Source organism: Opisthorchis viverrini (assembly GCF_000715545.1).
Source record: "Opisthorchis viverrini unplaced genomic scaffold opera_v5_253, whole genome shotgun sequence".
Taxonomy (NCBI): domain Eukaryota; kingdom Metazoa; phylum Platyhelminthes; class Trematoda; order Opisthorchiida; family Opisthorchiidae; genus Opisthorchis; species Opisthorchis viverrini.
This window is the reverse complement of record NW_008751909.1, coordinates 520,269-542,662: the sequence shown is the minus strand read 5'-3', so window position 1 is coordinate 542,662 and position 22,394 is coordinate 520,269. Positions and strand designations below refer to the sequence as shown.

The window sequence follows — 22,394 nt, the reverse complement described above, 5'->3', positions numbered from 1 at the left end:
TCTTTGAGTGCTCCCGATCTCAACCTTTACTCAGTTTCCACCCATCTTGCGCTGTGCCTTTCAAACCTTTCAACCAAATCCAAGTCATCATTTCCTACTCTTTGGGAGACATACTCTAATTATGATGCATAGAACACATGAAAAAGCTCTCTAAGGACACGCAGTCGATGCAATTCTCACTCGGTTCTGTGGCCTTTTCAGTAACAAGAAAGCATGTTGCCTTTTGCATCCCTGCTTGACATGACTTTTCACGCTATGGCTTCATCGTCAACGAACGCATAGAAGATTTTCATTCTATCCTACATTTTACCACTGGAGTGGCAACACCATTTTATTTACCCCCTACAATGCCTGGTGCTCCAGCTTGTGTGTACTACTAGATCGTTCACAAGGACTAAGCTAATTTACTGGCCTTTTTCCCCTCGACCGGATGGCGGATCCAACAACTGGAGTTCCTTTCATTGCACAAGATACAATCGGTGGTACTTAGTGGTTCCCTACCAGGACGTATCTAGGAGAGATAAAAGCCCTGTGGTGTTGACGAGTACGACATTCAAAATAGATAAACCTTTGGTGTTGCATGACGGTTTGTTTACATATTCTCCACTTTCTGTCGTTCCTATGCATACCCTATTGGCGATGACTCTGCGGTTCGCCTTAAATTTAGGGGATCCATAATAGTGAACGGTTGTCTGCATGCAACTGCTGGTTTGAACTTATTTTGGTTGTCAAATTTTTGGCAATGACCACAAAGTGGTACCCGTCAGGAATGCCCACTTTCCCCCATTCCTGTTTAACTTCGATCGAACGCTGGGGAGTCCCTAAAACCCCAGTGTCTAAACAGCCTGTGACGAAAACCTTGTCGCTCCGGAATATGCATATGACGTCGTACTTATCTTCGAAGAAGAGGAGAAGGCGCAAGTGTTTTCGGATGAACCTTCCAAAGTCATCCCATCCTTTGGAATGCAATTGACACCCACATAGTAAGGGTCATGCTCCTGGACATGCAGTCACTGAACACGCCACTAACAATCCGGGGTGAGGCTATGGAAGTTGGGACACGTTTTACGTATTTAAAAAGTTGTGTTGTTTCTGATTCTAGTGTGACAGATAATGTCAACTAATCTGCAAGGTTCGGGTCGCGTTTGCTAATCTGAGGCACCTACGACGTCAAAGTGGTGTGTCCCTGAATCTCAAGGCACGTGTGTACCAAGCTACAATGAGGGCTGTTTTCTTGTGTAGCTGAGACCTAGCCAGTTCGAGCAGCGTAATGAGACGTCTTTAGGTGTTCAACAATCGTTGCCCCGGAACCATAGCTCGTGTGGGTTGGTGTTGGCGTGTCTGTAACTGGGCAATTGGAAAGTGAGTTTTCGATTGTGTAATGGGGTACTTCCACTGAAGGATATGTCCAGCACCAGAAGCTGCGTTGGTTGGGACGTGTTGCGTATGCCGAACTATCGTTTTCCGAAGAGTGCTGAATGCCATTCCCAATTCAGAGTGGTAGAAGCAGAGAAGTTGACAAGAGGTGGCTAGGTAAACTAGAAAAAAGAAATCACGAAACGTTCGGGTTCTGTCGGTGTTGCTCGCCTTCCAGGATACGGACCGCATGATTCTCACTACGCCTGGTTGGAGACGCTGCTGGATTTGGCTGCTGTGCGATGGCAGTGGCGATCTTGTTTTCGGTTTCTGTCCAGATTTCTTGAACGAATGTTTGAAGGTGTATGCGCCTCGAAATTATTGGAGTGAGCTCATAGCAAGTGCCGTTTCTGTCCATCTTTTCCTTTTCTTCACAATAGGACTTTCAAATTAATCATCCGTTTTACGGCAGTGAAGCATTGGTGTATATGTTATGCTATCGATGACGTTGATGAATGATAATGGAGCGTTTTTGCAGCAGTCATTCTGTCATACGAGGCCAAGCCGGGGATTCACTCAACGTGGTAAATGCGTTGGATTTTTATGACACAGGACACCCTGTACCGGGCGTTTGGTATGTGATGCCTTGAGTGTGATATCCTACAAGATTGGGCGCAGCCACCCACATGGCAGGGATTTTATGTGTAGTGTTGATCAATTGACGTCCGGGGCACGGTGAAATATGAGTGCAGTGGACACCCTGTACCGGGCGTTTGGTATGTGACACCTTGAGTGTGACATCCTACAACATTAGGCGCAGCCACACACATGGCAGGGATTTTATGTTGAGTGCTGATCAACTGACGTCCGGGCACGGTAAAATAAGAGTGCAGTAAGGGCTGCAATATGGGAGTCTATTGCCTTGAGTGCAGCGATGCGTTACAGATAAACCTGGGGACGTTTTGACCACCCATGATATCTACAACCACTGCGTCGGGTGCCAACATCCTTTGTTTAGTATGTCAAGTTTACTTTCAAAATTAGATGACACTTTGTCGTTACTTGCAAAACTTTGGGAACGTGACCATGTACCCGGGACGAAATAGGACCATGTTATTGGTCACATGTGTTTACCCGCACGCAAACAACAGCTTTCGTTCGACTTCCCTTAGACATCGTAGACTCCTCTGTCACGGGTAGCATGAATCTTTCCGGGTAATTGTTTCAGATGCATCTGCGTTTTGTTTTGTAAATTCAAGCTATACGCCTTCTTTGCGGTGTATTTCAAGGACGTCGGGGGTTATCGTGTGTGACTTTGTCGGAAGATTCGCCTATGCGTGAAACTTTCGGCTTGGTCAAGGAAATACTGGTTAAAACCAACGTACGTAGGGCTCCTGCGATTGATGAAATGATTTGCCGGATGTAGCTATGTTTTGACATTGTGGCACTCTTGCTCGGGCCAAGGCACTAACAGGCGTGCACGATTCAAAAACGTGTCAAAAGTTTTTTAAACATCATTTGGAAACACAGCAGACAAACATCTCCTCTTAATGACCCACTTTGAAAATGCGACAGAGTGGGTAAATATTCAGTGGGTGAAATTCACTTAAACTTTACGGTGCTTTTGAAAGCCTTGCGGATCATCCACCCATGAACTGCCTCGTACATGAGTGCCCACCGGCTGTCGATTGCTCGCACGTTGGCGGTTCACACACTTGGGTGGTTGTTGCACCTTATAATTCGAATAATATCTCTTTAAAAGACAAACGGATGTTCAGAACAGAGCGTGCACCAGGGAGATGGCCGAAAAACTGCTATTAAGAAGGCCTTCCAGCTCAGCGACTGGCTCCTTTGCAAGAATCAGATGTCCACAACATACTATTGCGACCAGCTGGAAGTTTTCGAGGTGACAGCTCCCTCCTCCGCGATCACTACTCCACGACGACACATGCCGCTAATCAGGATCTCAGGCACACTGACACATGCGGATGATATAGGAGGTACCGTCGGGTTGATCACTGCACTAAAGAGACCGCGTCGATAGTGGTCATTAGTTTTTGGCGCTCACAAAACGGTTCTCAAACACCTAGCAACTCGGTTAGAGCCTGCAGATGAATGTAACATCTTTCCAGATGGCCACCTTGTGCACCATAACTTCCCATGTTCCAGCACAGTGAGTTAGGTCTTTACATATACATTGCCCGGACCGGTTCCACATTCGCTGTACATAGCCAAGGATTTATACTCAGCGGTGTGCACAAGTACGAGGACAGCAGTTACAACAGCCAGCCAAAATAAAAAGCAGCTTGCGAATTGACCTTGTAATGGTCTGTTCAGCCGGAAAGCTACTTTGCCGCGCGGCGAAAAAAATAATGAAAATGCTAGTACCAATGTACAATAATAAAGAGGCCAGAGGGAACAGACTCACTGAGGATTGTCCTCAGGTCAGCGAATAAACAATAATCCGATCGTTTGTTCAGGGGCGTTGTTCTGAACAGTTCTCACCTATAGGTTCCGAAGCGATAGTCTGAAATGTTGTGATACCCGAGTTAGCACATGAGACTCGCGAATGACCGCTGTAAGCGCGAGCGAAATCAGAAGAGAGAGTCGAGGCACGTGACCACGATTGTATTGCGCGAAATTACACAAGTGCATAATTTTGTAGTTTTTCGTATGCAAACAAAAAATGGCTGTGCAACTGACAAAATACGTTATGTTATAATGGAAGAAAAATAATAACATCACATTATTCCCCCACTAGGGCGTTGATAGTGAAAGAGGAAAAACGGTCGAAAAATGAAAAAAATAGTAAGAAATTTGCTCACTTCGGGTTTCCTAATCAGCCAAGTGCGGAGGGAGATGGACGCACCATCCAGAACGACTAATTGAAGGAGTTAGTTTGACGGTATGGGTTTCCTGAGCAGGTGCGGGTAATAGTGGGATGGCAGGATTGCTCGGTGTGGTCGTGGGTGCTTCAATGAAGGCAAGCATCAGACAATCAATGGAGACTGTATCATGCTTTCCGCCTCTTTCCTAAACGAGGTACTTGGAATGACGTTCGATGAACTTAAAGGGACCGTCATAACACGGTTGAACAGGTTTCCTCGTCGCGTCGTGTCAGGAGATCGGGTGAGATGTCTTCTATTCGCGTTGATCGTCTTGTCGGCGCCGCACAAAACGTTCAACCGGGCTGTTCGAACAAGACTGAAACGCGGGCGTCGAAATGTGATGGAAACCAAGTAGTGCAGAAAACTCACGAGAGATATTACATTGAAATTGTGAACTCTGATCGGCAGTAACGGTGGAAAGAATGCAAAAGTTACTCACCCAATGCTGCAAAAACGGAAAGAACACCATTTAAGCTGAAGTATCCAAAATGGTACAGCTACTGGCCAACGGGTGAAACTGTCAATCCCCGTTCGACGGTGAAATTGGATCAACGGTATCAAGATGAAGTGTGTGAATTGAACATCATGGGCTGCAAATGAGCCGAGTAGTGAGTTCGTGTGCCGAGATATTTGACTGCGTTGACAGGCAATTTACCGTTTGGCCAAGGCTGTTATCTCCTTATTCACGTAGGGACATACAAAGCGTGAACTAATCAGCTTTCTTGTTGCTCTGATTCCTGGATGGGAAAGTCCATTAAAGTGGCCAAAAGCAACCCGTCGGAAAGTTTCGGGGACGACTGGGCGAGCTGAGCCGGTAGACATACCACAAAGAATATTTCCAGACCTGAGGGGTAAGACAATTGAAGGAAATTGAAATGAAGGGAAGTATAGTATGGAAGTAAAATAAGGATCAAAGTGCTGAAGTTTCGCCAGCTTGGAAAGGTCCAAATGCCTGCAAGGATGGGGAGTGCTGACGTCAGGGTGGCACAGGGCGTCTGTGACGACATTGTCTGATCCCAGAGTGTACTGACTGTTGGTATTGCGAATTTGGAAATAATGTCAAGATGACGTATCTCGCGTGGTGAATAGCAATCATGCTTGAATGTAAAAGTATACGTAATTGGCTTATGATTGGTTTCGATGGTCTACATTCAAATAAGTGCTGGAAATGGCATGAAGAAGGCAAATTAAGTAATTGACAACCAAAAGTACTGTAACGCGTTTGTGCAGCTTGCATATTCCTACAACACCGTCCAGTCGGATTCTGCGCTCTTCTGACATGGCATGGCCTAGCCTGACCTATTAAAGGTCATGATCTGGCCACCCTTGCCTTCAGACCAATGAGCGTTCAATATTTGCCGCCTTTCGTGTGGCTGTGCAGTTGTGGTTTACGCTGACGCCAGCGTTGCTTTTCGTGATGGAAAATGCTTCAAGAAGTTGCTGATGCAATTGGAAAAAAAGCGTCGTATGTGATCAGTTGAAAATGGATCTAATTCGTTCCGCTTTTAGAGAACCTCAGTGTGCAATCACGGGATCAGCTGTGTACAAGTGTCCTCGTGCCGCTTGCAGCGGATTTGCCTTTCCACCGCTCATGCAATGCACCCTGTGTCGATGTTTAATAGATACAGAGAGTTGTGTCGGGCCCCCTCCGTCCAAACTTCCTAAGCTCTCGTCATCTCATGTCAAGTCCCCAGTTCTGATTTTGAGCGTGGGGAAATCGGGGATTTTTGATGCTCGGCATACCCCGTGTGTGATTACTGCGTCCCATCTCTCGTGTAGTGTAAAAGTTGAAGGTTTGTCGAAACTGTTCTGTATTCAGTCTTTAGGAACTTGGTGCCCTGTCAACGTTCGCCCTTCCGAAGTGCAAGTTATGGTTTTCTGCGAGGAGCTACAGGTCGTTTTCTTGAAGCCCCGCGACAATCTGAAGCTTTCGCTCGTCGAGACACTCAAGTTGGACAGTTCTCGGATTCCGGATCAGAGTAAGCTTTCATTACCCGTGCAACAGCCTCCCAAATTCCCTTCGACCATACGACTATTCTTACTCCCTCTGTCGTCTCAACAACCTGTCTCTTAGTTCACAGGACACTGCTTTTGTGTGCACGTTGACTAGTGCAAACTTATCAAATCCAGTCAGGTATCATATGCTTTCACAGATTTAATCGTCAAACAGTTCCCGATCGTATCGTGTGTACAATGAATGACGAAAACGACTGACATAGAGTGTTAAGTAACGGATGTTTTAGGTGAAGCACCACGTGGTGGTTTGTGAATAAATATAAAATCCTCATTCATTATGTGGATTTGCACACAGTTCACTCCCATAGTTTAGCAGTCTTCCTTCGAGGTGCGATTCAGCTGTGCGGGCACTGAAAACAACTCTCGCTTTGGAACCAGAAGTTGGATGACGCTTGCCCAAAGCATTGCGAGAGTACCCTTTGAAGTTCAGTTCAGGCCTCCTTTACCCACCCGCTGTCCAGGTAGCAAGTAGTGTGTCCGTGTCAGACTTTAATCAATTCTGAGGTCTTTTCGCTCCATTTTTCGGCCTTCTCGGCTCACCTCGCCCCGGGATTGGCACGCACGCTAAGTTTTACCTAAAGCCTAGTGATCCATCAACCTACATTGTATTTGCTACTGAAGGACGTCTGCCTCTGGGCTTCCAGCAAAGCCATAGTCTTATTAGAAGTTCCATGCCTGAATGAAGCTGGCCGGATTACACCACAGGTGGTACTCAATTCAAGTGTTCTCAATTTTCAATCGTGCACACCCTGTACTGAAGTGCGGTGGTTCCAGATGCTACGACTTGGTTCATCGTGGATAAGGAGAACAAGGAAATGAGAGCCACACCTTGGGCGCGATAGCCTAGTTACTTCACTAGCGTCGAATGGTCAGTGTGACAGGAGTGAAAGCTTTGCGGTGAAAGCAATAGTAGGACCACCATTGGCTGCGTGGCACAGCCATATCTGTCATGGTCACCAACCATTGATTAGTGTTGTTCCGGGTTATTCATCGTGGTGACAGCAGCTGCCAACGTGTTGAATTGACGGAGGGCTTTCGTGCCTTGTTGCTAAATCGTGGACTGATCGCGGTTGTCTCCGATACGAGGTTAGCAAATAGGACCCCACGAGTCTAGCAATATTCTGGCATACGAGCTACAATGACCAACTTGCGTAACCTGTGGAGCGTGGTGAGCTAGAGAGTAAGCCAACCAGAAAACTATCTGATGTACCTCAGCATTACTGGCCTGATGCTCCCACCAGACCCGCACAACACTTCGGAGACACTGATGCTCCAACACAGATGGTCTTCCGCACACATCGACGAAGTCGCTGATCCATAAATTAGATCGTACCGCGGCATTGTACACTACTTTTCGCAGTCACAATTTCGTCACGACGCCGAAAATGTTAATAGACACTGCCTTGTTCTTCTCAGTTCGAGGAGTGATTTCTTTCACCAGTTCTTTGGGACTTATTCAGCTGCCAAGGTAGAGAAACTTATCTATCACGTCGATAGATTCACCATCCAACCTTTCAGCAGCACTTTACACCTTACAGGCGCGAAGCGCATACCAGAACGTGCGGCCGAATTTTTTAGGTTATTCAAATTTGTTGGCATATCATGCTTCTGGTTCAAGGATAGCAATATTGTTGGCGTGCTTAATGTCCGTGACCGAAAGTCCTGGCAGTGTTTTGATCCCAGAAGCGTTAGAGACAGGTGAAGAAGATGCAAGCAGTACATTCATTACGAAGTTAAAGAAAAGGGGCTGCAGGCGACACATCTGATACCGCTGAATGTGGTGAACTCAGGAGAGTATTTGCTGTAGACACGTACGCATCCACGGGAAGGGCCGTATGCAGCCTTTACAGAAGACAAGAGTTTGTAAGGGGCACTCTTCGTCGCCAGACACTGCCGAAGGCAGATCTGAAAACAAGGAAGACGAAGGGGATGGCCCAGTTCCAGCACTTGTGGCAAAGTGAATATGTGATCGATGCAGCCCAGGTCAGCGCGAAATCCAGCTTGACTCGATAATGGGTCAACCTGCGAAGGATAATGCCAGAAAGCACCTTCGAAGCTATGGTCACTAGTTTGATGCCTCAGTAGTTTTCGCACGATGTTCTTGCCCTTTTTTTACTGTAGGGATCACCATCCCGGACCTCCATTCTTCGCGTGCTACCGATAGTTTGGTGTGAAATCCTGAGGACTCTTAACCTTCTTTAAAGAGTGCAGAATTCCAGCCACCTGGATCAGTTACTTTTTCATAAAGAGTGAAATTTCTCATTGGATCTCCGTCACCGTCACTATGTGAGTGGACCTTTTCGTGGTGTAGTGTGTGTACCTCCTTGACCTTTTGCGCCATGCTAGGGAGTGTCCGTGCGACACTCAGTCCTTCATGCCAGGTTGGTCATTGGTTAAAGGTCTGATCACCACAGTCTGTTGGTCCTTCAAGTTAAGGGTTGGAACATGTATGGCGACTCGTTCTTCAATGTACTGACATTTCCAGCCAAAACTTGTTGCCTCGCTCTGGCTGGTCGTCCTGGTCGTCCTCCCATCTAGGTCTGTGCGCTGTGGCAGTATACCAGTCGATGTACGATTATGAATTGCACATTTACAAGTAATCTGATGCCACCTCGGCGGTCGCGTGGTGCCATCTGGTTCGCCTTACTTGCTGTATACAGTAAGGTGGGTATGTAAAGACATGCTACTGATGACGCCTGCTCTCTTCATTTTTCACATTCTAGTTCTCCCCCAAGTTATTCCGTCTCTCAGGACTTCTCTGTGGGGGCGTGAGGAACGCCGGTGAGCGAACAGCTGTAAGGGCGAATGATACTTCCCGGTTACCCAAGTAGAAGAAGGAGGTTTGGTTTAGGTAACCCACCTTGAGCCTTTGACTCAAATGTCAGGCCCACAACGCAGCCGGACACTGTCGGGTTTTCTTTGGAAACCTTGCTACCAACCAGCCCAGAAATTTCGACTATGAGATGGCATCGCTCCCTCCCCGGGAGCCGACTCGATAGTCTGACCCACTTGGTTGCAGGATGTCGGCCTAGCCCGAGGACGCAGCGAGTAAGATATTATTGTCTCACTCGTAATTCAGTTGCGCACAGCATGTGACTTGAGCAACACCGGAGTCATTGGTTTTAAAAGTACTTCGGCCCTATAGAATAATGCGGTAGTGCTCTCGGCCAACCATTGGGCAACCTGTGTGCGATACTTAGAGCCGACCTTTGCTAACCCATCCTTCCTCGGAGGAAGGCAGCATTGGCGTCTCCATAACTAAGGACATGCTGGTAGCCTGGGGGAAACACCTTACTGTCTTCACGCTCCTGTCGCAGAGGTCAGTACGACTTTACCTCTAGACCGCCTCGTAGTACGATTATTCGCAATACGAGGACTCGCTTTTCTCCGTCGGTCTACTCCCCTTTGGCCTTTATGACATGATTGAACTGATTTCCAGTCAATATATCCCACAGGATCATCACAGCACTGAAGCGCAACTACCACGAAAAGGTGACAGCTTTAGGTTTTGGTAATCATGTGCTTTTTTGATCCACTCACTTGTGGGAACGTGGGTGTCTGAGGAGCTCTTCAAAATTTTGCCACAAGCAAAGATGTCCGACAAAGATACACACTCCATTTTTATTCGCTTTCTTGGTTGTTGACATAACGAGACGAGCACTGGAAGGTCTAAAACTCCGATGTTCAGGTCTTTCTGAGCTAGAATGTCTACCTGAAATTTTGAGGCGATATTTTTCTCATTTTTGAGAGACCACAGCAAGCGCTGAAAAAGGGCAGTTTAAGCGAACAAGGTTACCCAGTTCTTCGGCATGTAACTCGTGTTCGCGAAGTGTAAATTCATGTTGTGGGACGTCGTCTTATTACGTTTGTCTGAGAATTCAAGGAGTGAAGTTGTGGAACGCTAGAGGTATCTCGGAGATTACATTAGCTCTTATGATAGTGTGCCAGACGAAGTCAACTCGCGAATCGCAAAGTCTAAAATTGCTTTCGCCAGTTTTCGCTGCTTATGGTGTCAAAAAAGCACGTCGCTGGGTCTTGAAAGACACGTGTAATAGACTACGCTGCGGGGTGTATTTTTGTACTGCTGCGAGAATTGACCACTTCAATTGAAGGATCTAGGAAATTTTCAGATTATTTTACCACCGATGTCTCAGAGCTATAGCTGGGGTTGGCTGTAACCATCCAATTCACAATGAGGCGATCTGAAAACCGGTCTTTAGTGAAACAGCTGACACTTCGCTGAAGGAGTGCATCCAGCGCTGCACGCCAAGATGGATGGATCGTGTGGTATGCATGCCGAGTTCCTGCCTTCCGAGATAAGGGTTGTTTTCCTTGCTTGATTCGGAGTGTTGGAAACACAGAGATAGACGGAAGCTGACACAGCAGAAAGAGATGAAGGGTGCTACGAAAAGTTGTCGGTACCGTTCGCCTTCCAGGACGGGGTCTGCATGATATTTTCTATGCTTGGCCGGCGACAGTGAACGATATGGCGGCTACCCGACCTAAAGCTGCCAGCTTGATGTAGTGGTCGGGCTTGAGTGCTGCAATGATTCCGCGAGCTACATTGGCTGGAACTTCGTCCCACAAGGTGCAACCATGCAAGGAAGGCCAAAGGAAAGCAGTCAGACCAAGAGCAGCGAGATCCCGTACTACGGGTAACCGTGCTACGAGTCGTCTGCGGGTAAATTCGTACTATCCCCCACGGCAGAAGTGTGAATGTGATGCTGCCTTCCTCTGAGGGAGGACTGGTTAGGAAAGATCTGCCCGAAAAACCGCACACCGATTGCCCAATGGTTAACCGTGACCGCCGGTGCATTATTCAATACTGTTGAAATACTTTTAAAACCAGAGTCCGGTTCTGCTCAAAAGGCACCTGCTGTGCGCCGCCACATCAGGAATGAGACAGTAATGCCTTATTCCTTGTCCCCTGCAGCTGAGCAGGTCAGACTTTCGAGTTAGAGGCTAGCGGAGGGTCCCCGAACAAAACCCCACCGCCTTGTGTGTCGGCCCAAGTCAACCAAGCCCTTTTAATCGACCTGGGCAACCGAAAAGTATCACATGTTCGTGCAGCTCGGTGTCCACCGACGTCCCTCCCAAACTCCTTCCCACGACACAAGCAAACGTCGCTGGGTCACTTGACTGCCAGTTATCTGACCGAAGGGCTTTATGCTCCTCGCTGCCTATTGACAATAAACAAAATAACACCTTTTTAAATCCACAAGATCCTTTCTTCATAGGAGTTCTTAACGTCCGTACTCTATGTCAAGTTGGCAAACGCGCAATGCTTGCTGAGATATTATACTCCCTTAAAATTGGTATATGATGTGCTTCGAAACACGCATACAAGACTCAAGCGTGGTTGTGCATCTCAGAACGCGAAGGATGAACTCAGCTCCCTCACATTTCCCTTCCGCGTGTCCGGTGACCCAGAAGCGATGACTCGTGTAATATGTGGCGTCGAAGTTGCACTCAGCCCCAGAGCTGAACGCGCTTTGCTGGATTGGATCCCAGTGAACAGTCGTCTTTGCGCCGTCTGGTTATCCAGTTCAATCAAGCTTAACGCCTGTCGGCGTAAAAAGTGGTGCCTGTTTTTAGTATCGGCTGATGTCCCAATGGACTGCAATTCAGATGCATAGAGGGATACTTTGTCGAGAGGTACCCTGACTCATTCATCAAGCAAAGCACTGACGCTGGTCCTCGCAGGCGATTTGATTGCTTAAGTGAATCGTCTCAACTCCTTAGAATCACATTTTGGCGGTTGATTCGGAGTCGATGCTCGCGGCCCGGCCAATGAATGCTCAATTCGGTCGTCTGAGCTTCTTAGAATCACATTTTGGCGGTTGATTCGGAGTCGATGCTCGCCGCACAGACAACGAAGATATGCTCCTTCAGTTGTGTGTGTGGCAAGTGCGACCTTTCAACATAAACGTTCGCATCGCGTAGCCTGATGGCTACCAACTGCAAATCAACCGGGAACCCAGTTGGAACACGTGGCATCAGCCACCGGTGGAGAGCCACAATTCAAGACTGCCGTTCCTTCTGGGGCACACCACCTGATTCCGACCACGACATGGTATGTGCACGCCTGACAGTTCGTTTCTCTTCAGGCTCCTGCAATTCCCTTTCTTCAAAGAACTTCCATAGCTTAACAGTATCGATCTGAGATAGCCCAACAACTCTGCACAGTAAACCAATATTGTGGTGGCAGTGAGCATGTGGATGAAACATCGCAAAATGTGAAAGGAGCTATGCTAGCGGCGTTCAGTGCTGTCTGTCTTACTTCTCCAATTCGACCCTAAGACCACTGGATATCATCGAGATCGCTATCCATGAATGATGCTTGGAAATCCATACCAACAGACAACGAGTATGACGGCACACACAAATCTCTCAAACGCCAAATGGTGAAGAGTCTAGAGAAAGACTGAGAGCTCTTATGAAAAAATAATAATCATCCATCCGTAACACCCTTTTGATGCCTAGGTGCCATGCCACCATAAGGAAGCACGAGGGCTGGGATAGCGTCAGGTTGCCCAAGCCTTGTCGGGGGAAGTCGAAAAGCAGAGGTCGGCTTCGAACCACGTACCTTCTGATCAGTAAATTCGCGCTCTAACCGCTTGAGTCATCTCTGGTGGACATCGAAAGCTCAAGAGATGGAGAGGGTTTTTGTTACGAGAAACACCCGTGTCCCATATCAATTGATGCGATAGACTGTTCGTAGGAAATCAACGGTCAGCGAAAAAGATGGCTAGTTAATTCAACCGCAAAAACGTGGACTGGAAAAATAGGCCGAACACTTCGAAGACCAATTCAGCTGGCTCCCTGTTACACAGCCTGTGGAGATAGTTCATACAGATGAGTGGAATGTAAACCATGATCGCTCACCGGAAGAAGAAATAAGGTACGAAATATCCGTACTGAAACGTTAAAAGGCACCAAGACCGCACCGTCTGTATCCATCCCACTCCAAAGAAGGCTGAAAATCCCTGGTGACCCATTTGATAAAGCTTACTGGTGCTATATGGAGCGAAGAGAAGGTGCCTGCAGAATGGGGCACGTCGGCAGTCATCTTTGTCTTCAAAAAGGGTACGCGGACACTGTGTGAAAACCCCCGTAGCATCGTCCTGTTAGCTGTGACATCGAAGGTGTTCTCTGGCCTTATTCTTCCTAGGTTGACTGAACACAAGGAGAGGCAGATCCATGAAAACCAAACTGGTTTCGTTCCTGCAAGAGGATGCATCCGTCATATCTTCACCCTCCGACAGATTCTGAAACAGCGACACTGCTTCCAGCAACCAACAATGGTTGTGTTTCTCTGTCTGGAAGCTGTGTTTGAATCTGTGGACCGTCAGGCACTATGGCAGTGCCTATGTAGCAAAGGTGTCTCCCATAAATTCTTGACCCGCCTTAAGGCGCTGTACGCCATCTCCCGTGGCCGTGTGAAGGTCTACGGGAAGCTCTGCCCTGAGTTCATCACATCCATTGGTGTCAGACAGGGCTGTCCTCTTTCACCTTTCCTCTTCGACTTCGTCATTGATGCCATCATGGAAGACTCACTACCAGCCTCTAATGCCTGTGAGGTCGAAGTTCTCCCTAGATGTCCGCTCACAGATATCGAGTACGCAGACGACATAGATCTCCTTGGATCTAACTCCGTGGTAATGCAAACAATAATACCTAATCTAAACAATAAATCTAAATAAATAAATAATAGTAATAATTCACTGTTTGACATGCGCTCCACACGTGCAAAGTGTAAAGTGCTACTGCAAGACTGGGTGGACTCGAACCGTAGCCTCATGCTTGCGGATGAACCGATTCAGGTAGTAGACGAATTTGTTTACCTGGGCAGCTGTATGAGTCCCGGTGGTTTCTCGAAACCTGATATTTCCATCCGCTGGTCATTGCCGTCTTCCTAGATGGGGACCCCGGGACGGCCCCCCAGTCTGACAGTGGCTAAAGAAATTGTCAGACGTGACCCAGTCGCGCCCTCAATGTCCCTCGTGAATCCAAGCTATTACCTTCGATGCATACCTCCGTTACCGGTCCCCCCACTTAACAGTTCACGAATAAATCACTTCCCGCCTCCAATGCACAGCTACCTATCCCACCTTCCCACCACTGTACAACAAGTATGCGGTTCTTACAGCTGGAAATGATTATGATGATGATGACCCGACGTCAGGGCATTCGTGTTCTCAGTTTCTATCTAGATTGTCTAGTTGAGTGTTGGAGGTTAGGCACTTCGGATGTTTGTGGCAGACTAGCCCGAGGTCCCTTCCTCTGGTCCAATTTTCTTTCCATTATAGGGCCTTATTAAAATACGTTGACATGGTTGTACTGCCGTAAACCGCAGTTGTTCTCATCCGGTATTGCTGTCAGTGATGGTGATAAAGAATTAGGAAATGAGTATGTTTCACCACTTACTTCCACCATTGTTTTGTGTACATAACCGTTTCTCCATAAATGAGGCAAGTTTGCAAGCTCCTGCGTCCCCTTCACAGCTTATATAGTCCTCAGCGTGCGTAATCCCGCCGACACCCAGGTTTTAGGTAGGTACAAAGGGTTGGCAATTCAAAGGCGGAGGTATATTCTGCTGACGCATAAACATTGACTAAGAATTTCTTGGTATAATCCTCTTTTGTGCTTCCATGGGAAACAGCCGCAGCGAAGTAATTTCCCTCCTTAAATGCTACACTGTGCTGTCTGTTCACATTATCTTCCATTCCTACTGCAAGAAAGAACGCGGAATCTATGATCGGACAAGTGTCGGAAAGGGATGCTTATAGCGTGCCTGAGCCGTCTCAGCTAATTCGGTCCCAACCACCTTCAAAGGTTCCAACTCTATAAAAATTTGCGTCATTGCCTATACGTTTTTGCCACCAAATGTATGCAATGCTTTGTAAACAACCATCGGCTGACTGGCGTCTTGTGCACGAAGAGACCACGTTTTGGTTTCCTGTATCATAACAGCGTATTTGTAGCCGTATAGACCATACCCTTCGAAGAAAGTTACGTGCCGCGTTACCTTCGTTGAAGTTCGGGTTTAGAAATCTCTGACCTTTGCTCCTTTTTGTTAGGTCTCACCACCAAACTAAAGTGCGCAAAGATTTCAATGAGTTTTGTCAATCACAAACCAAGTTGGAAGTTGATACAGATTCCTGTCTATTCCCGAGCTGGATCGTGAAATTTCTCTGAAGGAAAGCATTAGTGATACCTCGCTACGGCGATAGCCAAGTGGCCTTGAACGAATTGGCAGCGACAGTCAGTTCACTTGGGTTATCCAGCTGTAAACTGTGTACCAAGTTCTCTACCGCTCGCTACTATCTGGTAGTCAAGATACGGGGACACGGCGCACCGTGATTGGCTTACTTCTGAAAAGCGCGGTAGGATCGTGAAACTTGGCAGCAATAACACATTTCATAAATGAGATTCTCCACTGCCCCTTGGAACTCTGAAAATTTATCCCATCTCATTCGTTGCATAGGCAGAAAAGGACTGTCAGTCAAGTAATCTGAACGACAGGTGGCGAATTTAACGATGAGTATATGCTTTCAGGCACAGTTTAAGTGGGCATCTTAAAATAGACTTTTTAATGCCAACTAGTAGTCTTGCTGTTCACGAAGAATTTCAGTCGTCCAAGTACCACAGACCATCGGGCTCAGGTAATTTAGCAACACTCCGTCTAGGCTTGGGCAAGCTGGCGATATCCCAGCCCTTATGCTTCCTTCTGGCAGCATGGCTGTTAGGCCCCGAAAGGGTGCTACAGCTGAACAAATTTAGCAACAGTTGTCTTTGGAAATGATTAATATACGGCTCTAGTGGACTAATTTAGCACTTTCTAAACGGAGCAGACTTCATAAGGCTGTTGAAAACCATCCAATAACCCATGAGCGGCTTCAGCTTTCTTAAGGCTCATCACGTAGGTGCAGTGTCCAAGTTTCCTACAACCCCATGTTCTACTTGAACACCAAATTGTACGATTTGTATGTTCCGTCAGAAAAATATACTGCGATATCTCGAACATCGTACCAGCTGAAACATAGGACGGCAACACATTCAGCTGAAGAATATCAAAAACCACGGACTCTGGTGTGATTCAGTTAAGTTTCCAATTAACACCAACTTTATTTGCAAATGAATATGTTTCACCAACGGTGCACCGTCTGTTTTCCCAGGAAAGTGCAAACTTGACGGTAATTGCACCCCTGTGATGAGCCCCCAGGGGGGTGATTTTGGTCGAGGTATGTCAGGGAGACCTCAGCAACTGTATGAGTGACGTTTTCTGTCAAGAAAATACGATGTGATATCTCGTGTGTCGTGCCAATAGCCTCCCTTCTATAATTTGGTACAAGTCAACAATCCCCTGTTCTCTGATTTGATCAGCGCTTTTGGGGCTGTACGGGGAAGAATCTCATACGGTGGACGATCCAATCACGCTTCATAGTTTACAATGGCTCGGACGTTTACTTTGGACGTGTACCTCACCGAGCTACTTTTGTCCAGCACTGCATCGAGTGAAAAACTGCAAAGAGGCAGACAGTCTATGACCTGGCATCGATCCTAACCAGTAAACTTATTCGCATTAACGATGTTTACCTCCCTGGGAGCCTTGAGGCTTGACTCAGTTAATGAAACTAGTAAACTCTGTTCAATCCCGCGATCAGTAGCGCTCTTGTGAAAGAGCTATCACTGTGTGGAGCTAGCTTTACCGTTTAGCTACTCAATTTTCGGCTACCATGCAGCAGAATAATTCTGCATTAATTGATTGGGCCGCCACCTTCAATACTTGGCTATATCTCTCCTGCTTTTCCATTCCTGAACTACCCTAGGTGTATCAGACGGAGCCAGTTTACCTTTGGCACATGGTACGTACCCATAAACTNNNGAACTTTTTCCCAACGTTCTTAGTCTTCTGTGGCTCTTATAATTAAAATACATTCGCAGCAACTTTCGTCTGCTGGAACTGATTTCGGTTGTATCTCAGTTGTTGTCTCATTGTTCCTGCTCAAGCAGCTAGAACAGAGTCAGCAAGACCAGAGTAGTTTTCGCTCTGACCGTAGTTAAATAGATCGCACCTTCGTCCTTTGCCTAGTACTAGCACAGCGCCACACATCGTAAACCAAGTCGATGCCTTATTGTATAACATATCGTCCTTTGGCTCTCTCGACTCAGAAGTTCTCTAGGCATGCTTTTTAATACGTGGGATCCACGAGAAATACATTCTAGGGGTCAACGTTTTGTACCAGCAGACCTCACATAGTCAGGGTATTCAGTGACCTTCGCCATGTTTTATTGTCTCCATCTTAGCACGTCAAGGTTACCCCCTTGTCCCATAATACCTTCCACACTGGACTAGAATGCCAGAATTGGTGTAGAACGAGTTTTGGTAGGTAATCTTATCAATCTAGGATTCTCGGATAATATTTTGATGACTGCTCCAACCGTCCGGAATGTGAGGGTCATTTTAACTCATCTGCTAACCATGGTGATACGTTAGTGTGTGTCTTGCTCCCACGAAATGCATGGTCCCGTTCCAGGGTTAGCGCAAGCCCATGTTCGCTCCAACCCCAATTGGAAACATGTTGGGACTAGTCGAGGTCTTCTTTTATCTGAAAGGTTGTATGACCATTGGCGAGAACGCGGGAGACGAGACCCCAACAAATTTCAGAGGTCAGAGAAGCTATAGGTGTTTGTTACGGTGGTGATACAACATTCACTTACAGGACGAAATTCCACAAAAACCCCAAATCTCCTCACACTACCAACAACAACATTCGCCTCTCTGAAGTCTTGAATCCTAGTGCGCATTGTCCGGCTTCAAGGATGCTGACCTTGTTCCCTCGTTTAGATTATGCGAAGCGTGTACGATAACTTCTATTCGTGAAAAGTGCACCATTTGGTTGCAACAGTGTTTCCGCTACTCGTCACGGGTGGTGCAGACTCCGCATCCCTTTTTAGCTCTTGTTTTATACTACTACCTAAGACGGAGTAGCGTATATTAAAATCGGGATGGTGATTACGGTCCTTGTTTCTCCTCACAGGTGCTCCTAGCATGTTCTGGATGAAATCCAAATAAAAAGAAAATGTACCATGTGTTGATAGCTTATGCATCAGCTAACAAACTTCAACGAACAATATTCTGCTACCAAATTGTTCACCTTGCATACACCTCGTATAAGCATATCACATGGTTCCATTGTGTATGGTAAGCTCAATTCGGCAAGTGCTACTCATAGGTTTCAAGTAGCTCGGAATGTAAATCCAAATGTGTGATTTCAGCATTTTTATAGGAAATCCATTGGATATTTACTGGCGCGCTATCATCATCATCATCGGCAACACAAAATCAATGCTCAAGCACTGACGCTTCGCCGTACAATCGCAAAACGCCAGCGCCCCAGCAAACCGTATCCCTCGCAATCGGTTGTTACATTGCTGGGCAGTAAGCTACTGCGTCATTTTCCACTCATCAGAGCCCAGCCAGCTCCCTTAGACGTAATACCATCATCCCAGTTGCGATGACTTGAATATGCTGTCACCGCCTTTCCTCAATCATGCCTTGTCTGTGTATAGTGAGAGTAGATAGAAGATAGAACTATGTGAGCATAACATGAAATGGCTTGTACGAATGAAGTCTGGCGGTATCCTTTTTGGGGATCGAAAGGTACTCATTGCCGCTGGTAGCGTGCAAAGGCATGGTTCGAAATCGGTACCCATGGCAAGAGTTCAACAATGGCGTTGCGAATGTCCTGATTAAGAACCAAACAAAAATGATATCCTTTACCGCCAAAAGACAAAAAAGTTATTTGACAATCTTTCGTTTGGTTCTCCATATTATGTACAACATGACCTAGGTCTTTGCTGGTGTGATGGGTTGAAATTCGTCCCGAATCGGCCTGTCACACCGATATACGCTGGTGGGCACCCACGCGGGGTAGGTTACATCACTTACGGAATGCCATCTACAGATTCATTGCAGTGAACCAGGATGCACTTGTACAGCGCCTTGCATGATAACGCTATAAAACTCATCTGTGTATCGGAATGCAGATAGCCTGGATGATTGTTGATCTGTTCATCTTGCTTAACGATTCGCCCTCAAACGTTTCACCACTTTTCTGGCGGCCATCCCCAGTGCGCTTATCTTTCTGCCTATTAAAGTTCAAAGATGAGTACTCCGAGGGAACACAAATTCACCTTAAAGTGGATTGTAGCAGTACCTGACTATGACCTTTTGTCTGTTTCATCCCAGTTGATCTGAGAGCACAGTTATTGTTGATGCCTTCCTTAATTTGGGGTATTCCTTATTTCATTTAGCACGTTATACTGTTGGAGAGGAAATTCGGGAGTATTATTAGTCCACTTTTATCATTACTTTTTTAAATATGCCGGGCAAATGAACTGTACTGATTACATACTTCATGGCGACCTAGCACTGCATCAGCTAGTGGAAAAGCAGCTGGGCTAGAAAACACCAGAAATAGACTGTTGGAGACTGAATCTGCTGTCGATGGTTGGCTGGTTAGCATGATTTTTCATACACAGCACCCGATTTGTCGAAGCTGTGAGAAGTGAACACGTTGTTAGCAAAACGTCCAACTCTGGAAAGACCTATCGCACTACTGACTATGGAGCCTCTAGAGGCTTTGTCTCTGCTACTTATCACCCTTCTACGCCCGTTTCACCGCTTTCAGTGAACTCATTCTCTTCCCATTCAACCAGACTTCATGAAATGGGTCATTCTTGTCCTGGGACAACACATGACCAATTCTCCATGTGATAATGTATCGGTGCAACAAATGGAACTATTCGCCTCTACCATTCGCGAAAATGATGGATTTTGTAAAATGGACTGCAGCCTTTTGGAGGCTAGGAAGCTTCTATTAGATTGTGGTTTACGGCTTCCTCGTGCCGAAGCACGCATGCAACGAAACACGTGCGCTGCGGGTAATATTTCTCGGGAACAGTTGTACTCCGACACTCCGCCTCAATCCACCATCGGAGACGTCTTGACACAAGTGACCAGCTCGCAGTCGCAGTCCACTTCAAACCTGCCATCTAGAACAGAAGGTGGTCTCCTAACGAATGTACTCAACACACTTTCTTCAACCGGGATGTACCTTTTGGGTCAGCCTTCATGCCCCTCCAATAACGTTGCGGACGGACTCCAATCTACTCAGGTCAGTCATGTATTTGCAGCATGGACACTCATCGGACCTTCTTCTTTGTACTGATGGTCCGTGTTTTACAGTCATTACTACCACAATCTTAACAATATATAGTTCACGTAAGTCGGTTATGTTAGCATGCTCATTTTTAATTCAAAAACTGAATACTAAGCATGGGGTATCTTTTTTATTACCGTCTCCTGCTTTGTTGTTTGAAGTTCTCAACGTATCCATCAGGGCAAGAGTGTTGTCTGATTACCATTTGAACAGCCGTTAAATCGACCACATTGATTGCGGAGGCATTGTCGTGAACTCTAACCTTCACAGCGTTGTTCGAACGTTAGTCATCGACACCGCCCAGGCCTCCATACAACTAGTTATATCCCGCGCGATGGCTACACAAAATTCTGTATCTGTCTGACAATCCAGACTATAAGTGCATAAGCTCCTTCTCTTTTATGTGTCTCTTGAGCTTGGATTGGCGTCCCCCCCTCGTGTGTGGCGCGAAGCTGATTCTTACAAGATGACGAAAGTCATTCCGCGAGTCAGGTACTCCCATAAGGGTCACCGCATCATTCGCCTAGGTTGCACCAGCAACTACTATATTTTCTTTATATATATATATATATATATATATATATATATGCATAACAATGATAGCTGACATGTGATATAGATTAATCTTACCACTGGATTCCTGTGCATAATTGTGATAACACAACCGGTTTGAACGGAGCCGGATGTGAATCCGGTGTAAGTCCGACCAGATAAGAATCGCGAATCATTAGCCGACTTTAGCGTGATGACACTGCAATCAGTACTAGCAACAAATCGAACAATAAGAGGTTGGTGTCTTTCACGTGTTGGTGCAATGTCACGCTTAATTTGACTGTATCATAAAAGGATATCCGCTGGAGACCGTCCAGGATGAATCATTTCGCCTATAGTGGATAAACAAGTGGTACAGGTGTATTGGGAGCATATTTTTACTGCTAGAAATTAGAACAGGCTTACACCCATTGGAGCTTACACCCATTACAGCATGGGAGTGCTGATATTCAACAGTTCCTACAGATGCGCCCACTGGTGAAACAGCTCCATAGGTTTACTGGTGTTGGGACATTCGCCAATGGTAGATTATGGTTCGAACGAATAAGTTGTCTATGTTCTGGTTTCTATGCAACGCCTGAACGTCTGACCTTTCATACCTTATTGCGACGTTTTTACCGGGTCAAGTATCCGTAATCGGGTTTGTCAGAATTTCCCAATTGTTTTTCTCCAATTGGCTCCAAAGTGTAGGACCTTTTCACCATTATTGCAATAACCTTGACCGATACCACCGTCAAGCTTAAAGATCCAATTAGATATAAGTTTAGTTAGTGCATTAGGATGACGCGCACCATCCTGTAGTCGCAGTAGTGCGGAGCTCATTTGGACACTTTTGGCTTTTGCAGGCTCTGTTCCATGTTCCCTATCGAAATTTATGATTTTTTTTCGTCCCGGATCAAAATTAAGATTAGGAATGTTCCTGAAAATGATGGCATTAGAGTAATCGTAAAGGTCATGGTGACCGAAACGGTGGTGATTACAGTAAGCTAGATGACCCAAGTGGTTAAAGCGTGACTTTACTGACCGGAAGGTCCGTGGTTCATCCCGACATTTGCCTCTCGAATTCCCCTGTCTGGGCTTGGGCAACCTGGCAGTATCCCAGCCCTCGTGCCTCCTTCGTGTAGCATGGCAGCTAGTACCAAAAGGGTGCTACAACCGAACGGTTACAGTGAGTGCGTGTGATTTTGTGAATACCGTTTCTGAAACTGTGGCTAAATGGATATTACGTAAAACCTGGCGTGACCGTATATGACGAACGCTAATCTATCATTGTAATCTGGTTACCGAAACTGTTTAAAGACTCAACTGCAGTCAACTGAGGCAGGACGGATGACCCAATCGAGCCTCTGATGAT

General features: G+C 46.5%; 1 protein-coding gene across 1 annotated transcript in view; it reads left to right on the top strand.

Moving 5' to 3' along the window:
• Positions 1-5,618: 5,618 nt before the first annotated feature.
• T265_09054 (hypothetical protein) overlaps positions 5,619-22,394 on the top strand; it is a gene marked incomplete at both ends in the record, with an annotated part of 42,308 nt that continues 25,532 nt past the window's right edge. Inside the window, 2 exons of the mRNA XM_009175023.1 lie at positions 5,619-6,223; positions 19,986-20,443. Coding sequence (XP_009173287.1) covers positions 5,728-6,223; positions 19,986-20,443 — 954 coding nt within the window. The remainder of the gene's footprint in view (positions 6,224-19,985; positions 20,444-22,394) is intronic.